Below are 10,496 nucleotides of genomic sequence, written 5' to 3' on the forward strand. Positions count from 1 at the left end.
TCAGAACTACGGCTTGCCCAAGGTCATCTAGCAGCTGCAAGGGGAGGAGTGGGGAATCAAGCCCGGTTCTCCCAGATTAGAGTCCGCGCACTTAACCACTACACCAAACTGGCTCTCACCTGCTCCTGCTCCCGATAACAGTCTTTAATGTGATCTTGAACATGAACATATTATGAAACCAATGAAATCTACTCACACCACCGACCTTTCTAGCTGGCCACTGTGTACCCGGCAATTCCCCAGAACCTCAGGCAGAGAAATGCCTACTAGCTAATAAGTCTTGGGCTTTCTGCAAGCAAAACATGCCATTCACTCTCCTGAGTCACAATCCTTTCTATTTTTTCATGAGCCACGTTTTTATCTTCTTGGGGCTACATATGGGGATATACATTCCAGTTTGGTGTAGTGGTTAAGTGCGCGGACTCTAATCTGGGAGAACCAGGTTTGATTCCCCACTCCTCCACTTACACCTGCTGATGTGACCTTGGGTCAGTCACAAGCTCTGGCACAGCTGTTCCTGAAAGAGCAGTTTGTGTCAGAGCTCTCTCAGCCCCACCCACCTCACAGGGTGTCTGTTGTGGGGAGGGGAAGGGAAAGGAGCTTGTAAGCCGCTCTGAGACTCCAAGTGAAGGGCGGGGTATAAATCCAATCTCCTCCTCCTCCTCCTCCTCCTCCTCTTCTTCTTCTTCTTCTTCTTCTTCTTCTTCTTCTTCTTCTTCTTCTTCTTCTTCTTCTTCTTCTTCTTCTTCTTCTTCTTCTATCAAACAGCAAAAACAAAAGAACAGTGCAGTGTTCTGAAATTGTATGCTAGAGATTGGAGCGCGATCTTGGTCTGCAAACAGATCAGGGCTGCCTCCCCCCCCCCCCCCCCCCAAAAGAAAATCCCAGCTCAACTTAAAAGTTGCCAACCTCTGGGTGTGTTCTGGAGTCACTCAGAGTGGCTTGCAATCTCCTCCCCCTCCCCCTCCCCACAACAGACACCCTGTGAGGTAGGTGGAGCTAAGAGAGCTCTCTCAAGGACTGCTCTTGAGAGAACAGCTCTGAGACAACTCGTGACTGACCCCAGGTCACACCAGCAGCTGCATGTGGAGGAGTGGGAAATCAAACCCGGTTCCCCCAAGTTAGAGTCCACACTCTTAACCACTACACTAAACATCATTGCTTTGTGGCATTTACACTCACTTCTCTATCACTCATTGAAGAGATTTTTTTATTGTATAAAACCTGAAAAACGGGTCTGCACAGAGATGAGTGTGGGACAGAAGAGTTCCACAGGGAAAGTATGCTTCAGCAACAACATTTTTAGCTCTTTTAAAACTATGGGTTGGATCCTATGGATCTTATGATTCTCTTCAGCTAAAAAATCCTTCAAGGGAGAATATTCTTTTTGTCTGATGGAGTAAAGTCTTTCTTTGTTGACGGAAGGCGTGGTGGAAAGGAATAATAGGATCCAGCTTAGTGGGAGGGAGTCATCAGGTTTGATCTACTGCACGTTCCCACAGCCCAGAGGACACCTGCCTACAGAGCAAGAACTTCTCGGCATCTCCCCCCCCCCCAGCAGCCTGAAAGGTTGTTCCTAAGGGAGAGGAGTTCTCAAGGAACTGGATTTCAAGAGGCATTTCACACTGCTGTGGGTGAGAGGGAGAAGCCAAGGTCAGACGGTGAGGGTAAAAGTCCCCGTGCCTCCATAATTCAGGAGCTGGATCCAACCCAATGAAAGTGACATCTTACTGTAGAACCCATGTGGAGAGCTGAAAGGGGAACAAATTCTTCTCTCCGCTATTTTTAAATGTTTAAAACATCTCAAGCCCTAAAGCAGCCAGGCAATTCCGGACCTCTTGCCAGCATCTTCCTCCCTGCCTTTTGAGGTCCACAGAAGAGACCAGGCTCTTCTGTCTGTGCCACCATTCATCTAGGATAAATCTATGAAAGCAAGAATGTGGGTCTTGTTTGTTGTGGCATCCAGTTTAGGAAATACTGTATTCAGGGGTCATTTCGTAGAAAAGGAGGTGCAGGAGCTCATTAGCATAACTCATTAGCATAAATTATTTGCATATGCCACACCCCCTGACATCTCCGGAAGTGTGTCAGAAGGCAACACCCACCCCTCAGGCTCCACTAGACTGTTTTGGATTGCTAGCTATTGGGGGGGGGACGTGCAGATCTCTCCTGGCAGAGGAGGGAGAGCTTGTACCTGAATAAAACTTGGTCTTAAAGGTGCCACTGGACTGTTTTGGACCGGGGGGCCGGGGGGGGGCTCTGCAACTTACCTGGCTGCTTCTTGCTCTGACTGAGGGCTGCTGGGAGCAGGGGGTGGGGCTTGTTGCATGTGCCCGCCCCCTGGGCTCTTTACTGCCAGAGTTCCGCTCCTGTGCACTCCTGCAAGAAATGACAACTCACTGTACTGAGGGAGGCTCATCTGAGCCAGTTGGGTGTAGTCGTTAAGTGCACAGACTCTAATCTGGGAGAACTGGGTTTGATTCCCCACTCCTCCACTTGTAGCTGCTGGATGACCTTGGGCAAGCCATAGTTCTGTCCGAGCTGTTCTCTCAAGGCCAGTTCTGGAAAGAGCTCTCTCAGCCCCACCTACCTCACAGGGTGTCTGTTGTGAGGAGGGGAAGGGAAAGGAGTTTGTAAGCCGCTCTGAGACTCTGAGTGAAGGGTGGGGTATAAATCCAATCTCCTCCTCCTCCTCCTCCTCCTCCTCCTCTTTTTCTTCTCTCATAATAGCTTTCACCAGCCTTATGCTGCTAAATGTTTAATAACAAATGCTTGATAATTCTAGCTTTCCACTACTTTCTCTGACACAGGAGTTAACTGGATGATAATTTCTGGCTCCCTGCGAATCAAATCAACGAAGTATATTTCCTATATTAGCATAAAGAAAACTATATGCAAACTATGTGCCCCACTGCCTGAAAATGCCAGGGTCGTCCGCTTTGCCTGAATTCCATACAGTTGGAAACCACAGACTGCAATGCAACTATATCCAAATTCATAACGAAGGCTTAGATCCGCTAAAACTGGCTAAGTTGTAGAGAGACAGACTTTGGCCCCGGTCACATGGGAGGATTTGCCCCGCAAGAGGGACGGATCAGGGGTGCATCAAGCGGGCGCGATCACACCGCAACATCTGTGAAGTGTCACGCACCCATCCCCAATCTGCCCCTTTGGCCCGAAAACACACATTTAAAAGGTACTAGCAACAGAGCACTACCTTCCGGATGATGCGTGGCAACTCCAGGCGTCTGGTCGGGGAAGCGCTGGTAGCCCGTCGCAGCCAGCGCCGTTCCCCGTCCCACGCATGCGCAGAACTGTGCTACTGCTGGTTTGCTGCACAACGTGTGATCGGCTGCCGGAGCACAGAGCCGTGGAGACATGTCGGATCACGCTCCCACGGTTCTTTTTGCTCCGGCTCTAATTTGCCTCCCTTCGGCAGCGGATCATCCCGCTCCTGTGACCTTTGTTTCTGTTTAGATTGCTACACTTGCATTCTTGTGCTACCAGAAAGTACTTGGTCCAGGCTTCGGCATTTTTGCAATTAGCCACCACTGGTAACCACCACTGGTAACAATGGGGGGTGGGGTCAAATTCCTGCTCACTGTTGAATTTTTATATGAAAAAAAAGATGGAATGAGGTGGGTGTCCATGCAAGGCCCATAGTCAGGATTTTGTGACCTATGGGGATTTTTTTTCCTCTTCTGGTGGGGCTGAAGTTCTCAGTGCAGAAAGAAAAGCCATTTAGCCAACAGAAAGCTGTTACCAGGATAGATCTCTGAACTGCAAGCTGTCAACCACTTTAGATGACAGTTCTCAGCTGCTGCAAGTTAATCCCTTCTGCCAGCCTAAGAGAAGAGAAGAAGAGATTGGATTTATACCCCGCTCTTCACTACCTGAAGGAGTCTCAGAGCGGCTTACAATCTCCTTTCCCTTCTCCTTCCCACAACAGACAGCCTGTGAGGCAGGTGGGGCTGAGAGAGCTCTCAAGAACTGCCCTTGAGAGAACAGCTTTGAAAGAACTTATGACTGACCCAAGGTCACACCAGCAGTTGCATGTGGAGGAGTGGGGAATTGAACCTGGTCCTCCCAGATTACAGCCCGTACTCCACTATTCCAAACTAAGCAACAAGCCAGCAGTTGGGGGTGATGACGTCTGTAGTCAAGAAAGCTAACACTTAGGCAGAAAAACTCTCTTAAAGGAGACTAGTTTCTTGACATAGAATTAGAAGGGATCCTAGAGGTCACCTACTCCAATTCCCTTGCTGTCAGGGTCCTTAGGTCACACCACACCAGGCTTCATAAAAAGATAAGTGTTTATTGATGGTCCCAGTACTAAAGTACACGTATACAGCTTGTGTCAGGAATAGCCGACAGTATAAGGGCCTCTGACTTATAGTGTAATCAAACGTCCCCTCCCCCATGAGCTGAAGCTAATGACTATAGTTCGCATGTGTGGGCTGAAGCAAGCAGGCAAGTGGGCAAAGCGCACAAACCGTTAGCTTTCCCAGCTGAGTTAATTGCAGCTGGGAACAACAACAAGGTCAAGCATGAGATAGCGCACAGAAGCTGGACAGGGAAGAGCTGAGAACGAAGAGGAGGTACACACCTCCACATTTCAGCTCTATAACAGGGCTACCTGACACTTGCTCAGTGCGGGAATTAATCAGCTACAGCACGCCACTCTGTTTAAAGGAGTGCACACCTTAAAAAAATGTTTTTAAATGATTGGGGAAAAAAGCATTTGCAAGAGAAATTCTTGTGGGGCTGTGCCTTTAAGAAAGGGGGTGGAGCCCCCAAAAGCCCCACCATAGCTTCAGGCCTGGTCCATAGACTCCATAGCGCTTGCCGACACATTTGCTGGTACCCGCCAAGTGTTTTAGAAAGTAGTTGGGGCTAGGTGGAGCCTTCCCCAGAGGCTTCTGACACTGGAGATTTGATTGATTATGCAGATCTTTTACAACATTACTTTGGCAGGAGCTACCACCCCAACCCAAGTATATTCACTGTGTGACTGAAGGTAAGCTGTGGCAGCCATTTTGTGGCTGTGCTCACCACAGTGTGTCAGTATTCCAAATGTGCCTGCATACTCAAAGTTCTTGAGGACTCCTATGGTAAGGGGTGGGTAAGATCTAAGCTGAGGTAACTGTGCTAGAAGTTACAAAGCAGCTGTGAAAGACCATGCACCATTGACAGACACTAGTTTTTTCTCCATCCTGAGGGTAACACAGAAAGTAGGAATCATGGTCCTTTCTTGGGGGTCCATTAGGAGTGTGTGCTCAGTATAAACTGAGCTGGGGGAAAATACCCCTCAAATACCTTATCAGTATTTTCAATGTATTTTTTTTCCAGCAAGATATCAGATGGGGTATTTATTTGAAAATGGCTGACCCGAAAATATTTGGGATTTTTTTGGGGCCACTGGATAGCTGGTGTTAAAGGGTATTTAAAGGGATTGCAGTCCCTTTAACACCTTCCAGGTGAAGCCACAGCTTGGAGAAGGCATTTAAAGGGACCACAAGCCCTTTAAATGCCTTTGGAGTTTAGCCAAGGCTTGGACAAGTTACTTAAAGGGACCGCATTCCCTTTAAATGCCCTTCCCCCCTCCATTGGAAGCAATAGGGGAAGGGGGCACCTTCTTTTGGGGCCGATAGAACTGGACCCCTTGGTCCAATTGTTTTGAAACTTGGGGGGGGGGTGTTTGTTTGTTTCAAGGAGAGGTGCCAGAAGCTATGCTGAAAATTTGGTGCTCTGCCTCAAAAAACAGCCAACCACAGAGCCCCAGATACCCTCCGATCAATTTTCCATTATACCCTATGGCTCTGATAGGGTATAATGGAGCCAATTTTTTTTGGCTATCTTGAATATTTACCGAATCCAAATACCAAACTGGTATTGGGATTCAGGAATATTGGGAAATACCAATATTTTTCAGGTTTAATATACCCAAACCTGAAAAATACAATTTTGTACACCCCTAGGCTCCATAGGGTCGTGAAGAGTCGGACTCGACTGTGCGACTGAACAACAAGAAAAGTCTCCATAGGCCATGCATGTTTTTCTCAAGCTCCAAGATGCCTTCATGGAATGCTAGATTTCTACTATGAAGAGTCTTGGAGAAGGGCATGCATCATGCTCCGCTAGATGCACATCTGCCTTCTTTTCTAGTGGTACCAGAGTCCTGTTGAATTGCAGCCAACTTATGGTGACCCCTGGTGGGGTTTTCAAAACAAGAGACTTTTCAGAGGTGGCTTGTCATTGACTGCCTCTGCATGGCGACCATGGACTTCCTTAGTGGTCTCCCATCCAAGTACTAACCAGGGTGACCCTGATTAGCTTTTGAAATCTGATGACTTCCAGCTGCCTAGACCATCCAGGTCAGGGCCTTCTTTCCTACCATGTTCTAGAGACCACAGTCCTGTGGAGACAGAAGGAGGCAAGGTGACGTTTGTAGGCAGGGAAAGTGTTAGTGTCTGGAGAACAAAGCAATTAAAATGAAACTCCAAGAGACAATGTCTAGTTAAACAGCTCTATGCTACATGATTACAGTAAAGGCCGCTAGCAAGGCAGCAATTTATCAAGGCGAGAAAGGTAACTTAATAGAGGAGATTATCAAAGAACAGACAAAGGCGATTATCAAGCAAAGCTTCATAGCATTCCCAAGTCCTATTTAAGAGTGGCCTGGAAGATTACAAAGAAGAATACTAATTCAGTATTTCTTTGTAGCACCCAAAGGGGATGTTGAACGGGAGGGGACACACATGGGCTACCCATAGATTTACAGGCCGTCTGGGTTACCAGTGGAAGGTCCCGTTCTGACATCCCACCGAGCTGCTCTGAAGCAAATGTGCCCTACATCTGGTTGTCTTTCTTGTAACATCTGGACACCCTTTCTCAATGGGTAGGGTTGCCAGCTCCGAATTGGGAAATACCTGTAGATTTGGGGGGTGGAGCCTGAGGAGGGTGAGGTTTGGGGAGGGGAGGGACTTCAGTGGGGTACAAGGCCACAGAGTCCACCTTCCAAAGCAGCCATTTTCTCTAGGAGAACTGATCCCTGTCGTCTAGAGATCAGGCGTAATCCCAGGAGATGTCCCCCTACCACCTGCAGGCTTGCAACCCTATCAACGGTACTTGATCCGACGGCTTGAAAATCAGGTTCATTATAGCCTCACATTTGTTTGCTTTCCTTTTCCAGGTGAGTTTCATAGGTGTGCATTTACACAAAAAGGACCCGGGCACTTCCAAGGAGTAAAAGGAACATGCACTAATGAAGCACTCTGAGGTTTAAGATGTATGAACGCATTCATATGAGAGTGTATCTTAGGAGCTTTACTAACCTTTAAGTCCTAGCACAAGGCAATTCAAATTAAAATACCCCGTGTCATCACTTGATTTCTCTGCTACTTAAACTAAAAATCCACCATATAAATCAATATTATAAATAAAAACTGCAGGAATGCTCTGCAACTGGCAATAAATTGAGAATAATTGACCTTGTCCTTTTGAAAGAATGAGTATCTTTAGATCACAGTAACTGCGACAATTGGTTCCAAATGGACTTTAAAGAAAGAACTGTGCATTTCACAAGGTATTAAATTGCTTATGTTCCCAGGAGCAAACATTTCTTCTTCTCCTTCCGTTGCCCCCAGGGTATTTGTTTGAAACTCAAAAGGCAAAAATCATGGAGCTTACAAAAGAAAATATGCTTGTCCTATTATGTTCTCTGTCACTTTACAATATGGAACTATCTAGATCTCTTATTATCAAATATCTCATTGTCACATTAAACTTAGAAACCTGTGATACAGCTTTGTAGCAGTGAACTGTTTGATCGTGATCAGGAAAAATCTGATGCCCTATTATTCTTTGGGATTACATTAAAAAAGACACAGCTCGTAATTAAGGGAAACAGGAACCAAGGTCCTGCCAGACAGACAAACACACACACTGCAGTCATTTTGGTGTTCATAAGATTAGAATTGGTCAACGAAACCAAACAGGCTTGGGCATTCCCACTGAGTGAGAAGATAGCCGTCATTTTCAAATAGCGCAGCCCTGATTTTTTTTATTGGATAAGGTGGGAAACTAGGTAGGAAGAATTTACTGAGGACACATGAGAAAGGGTAAAACAACTTTAGAGTCCAATGGTACCTTTAAGACAAACAAAGATTTATTTGAGGTATGACCTTTCGTGTGCACACTCACGTTATCAAACACGAGAAAGGGGATGTCACATGGTGTTAGGGTGGCCAGTCTGGGATTTCAGCTCATCTCCAGACTGCAGAGATCAGTTCCCCTGGGGAAAATGGATCCTTTGAAGGGTGGACTCTATGGCATTGTGCCCCCCCTTTGAGGTCCCTGTCCTCCCCAGGCTCCACCCCCAAATCTCTAAGAGTTTCCCAACCTGGAGCTGGCAACTCTGTGCCCCCATCCCACACTGGTGGCCAGGGAGGGCCTGGAGACATTATATTGCTCCTCAACCCAGTCTTAGCAAAGGGAAAAAAATGCCAGACACACTACGAAACTTTTTTCTATAGTGCTACTTTTTAAAGAAAAAAGGCAATATCCAAGATTGCCGAAACTGCCGGAGCATGGAGCTAATGAACCATGCAACAAGACTACTGGGGGAGGCGATACTCTCAAAAGAGTGGTTTCAACAGGAACGGGAGATCAAAGCACTGTTTTACTCTGGAGATGAGTACAACAGATATTATATTTACTGTTTTGATCAATTTTAACAATAGGTATACTTGCTCACTACTAAGCATGTCCTTTCCCCATAAACACTATACTCCCAGTCCCAGATTCTATCAGATAACTGATTAGAAATACCTAGTCAAGGTTGTGCCCTGAACTGCATAGCACAGGATAGCTCAACCTTGTTAGATCTTGGAAGCAAAGCAGGGTCAGCCCTGGTCAGCATTTGGATGGGAAACCACTAAGGAATAACAGGGTTGCGACAGAGGGGCAGGCAACGGCAAGCCACCTCTGAACATCTCTTGCCTTGAAAACCTCACCGGGGTCACCATAAGTCAGCTGTGACTTGATGGCAAAAGGGGGGAAGGAGCCAAGATTGTATAGAGCACTAAGGTCCACCAATCAACATCTCCTTGTGATCCCCGGCCCCAGGGATGTCTTAGCCCTGGCCCCTGCCTGGTGGAATGAACTCCCGACTGAGATCAGGGCCCTGTGGGACTTATTGCAATTCCACAAGGCCTGCAAGATGGAGCTCTTCCACCGAGCTTCCGGTTGAGGCAGGGGGCGTCCCCCTCCTTGGGTTGGCCCTTATTTACAACCTGGGTCAGCCCCCATTTACAGCTTGGGCTGGCCCCTATTTATAGCCTGGGTCTGAGATCCTAAACTTTACAGATCTCTGGGTAACTTATCCCCAGTACTATTAACCACTGAGGTAACTGGCTTTTATTAGAGCTGTGTGTTTTACATGTTTTAATGTGGTTTTAATTGTATAGTATTTTATATTGTTGTATTTATTTAAAGAAGAGGGGGATGGCAAAGGATGAGATGGTTAGACAGTGTCATAGATGCAACGAACATGAAGTTGAGCAAACTTCAGAGGACGGCAGAAGACCGGAAGGCCTGGCGTGATCTGGTCCATGGGGTCGCGAAGAGTCAGACTCAGCTGTGCGACTTAACAACAACAACAAAATTTATTTACACTGTTAGAACCCGCTTTGAGCCCGTCAAGGGGAGGGCGGGATAAAAATGCAAATAAATAAATATAGTCATAGGGATAGGGCACAATCCACTAGAAAATCTCCTTACCCAAATCCCATGCAAAGGAACAGGAGGTCCACATGTGCCTCTTGAGTTCTACAAGGTACTGATACGAAGGGTGGCAGACAGGTGGAAGGCTTTGCATTCACATGTTTTTGTACACCATTTGCACCAAAGATTGGACCACCCGTGGCCCACACTGGTGGCAGACCAGGTTAAATATATGGATTTGCTGCAGCCACATGTAGTCAGGGCATCAAACAAATGTTTAGCATATGAGCCCGTAAGCATTAGTGCACAGTAACTTAGTGGTCATAGCGCAAAGTCTTAGTAGATGTTTCTCAGCAGTCAGCAGGAGGGCCTGCACACCTATTGGACAGGTGAAACATTTCTGGAGGTTGGAGGCTCATGGAAGTATGAAAGTTCTCAAAGACGTGCTGAAAGGGGATCAGCATGATTGCCATTGTGTGAAGCCTTTGAAGACCATGCCTGGCCATGCTCAAAAACATGCACATGGTCACACATAAAGCTGACTGATACTGAATCAGACCATTATTCCATCAAGGTCAGTATTGTCTACTCAGATTGACAGCACAGGGGTCTTGTGACAGACTGTACTTTTTAAAAGGCTTAGAAGTGCTGCACCTACAACTAAAGGACTGTGAAGGGTTAATTCTTCACAGAGCCAGAGAGCCTTGAGTGGCAGGCTGCTCTAAGTGATCTGATTGGTTAGCATCACCTGAGCAGGAAAAAAGTCTTGAGAG

The 10,496-nt window shown here is 46.8% G+C and overlaps 1 protein-coding gene across 1 annotated transcript in view; it reads right to left on the minus strand.

Moving 5' to 3' along the window:
- Positions 1 to 10,196, minus strand: part of LOC107115124 (60S ribosomal protein L23-like) — a 12,076-nt gene extending 1,880 nt beyond the window's left edge. Inside the window, exon 1 of the mRNA XM_015416747.1 lies at positions 10,102 to 10,196. Within this exon, the coding sequence (XP_015272233.1) occupies positions 10,102 to 10,196 (95 nt within the window). The remainder of the gene's footprint in view (positions 1 to 10,101) is intronic.
- Between the last annotated feature and the right edge of the window lie 300 nt (positions 10,197 to 10,496).

The sequence above is a fragment of the Gekko japonicus genome, unplaced genomic scaffold (assembly GCF_001447785.1).
Source record: "Gekko japonicus isolate JY-2015 unplaced genomic scaffold, Gekko_japonicus_V1.1 scaffold56, whole genome shotgun sequence".
Taxonomy (NCBI): domain Eukaryota; kingdom Metazoa; phylum Chordata; class Lepidosauria; order Squamata; family Gekkonidae; genus Gekko; species Gekko japonicus.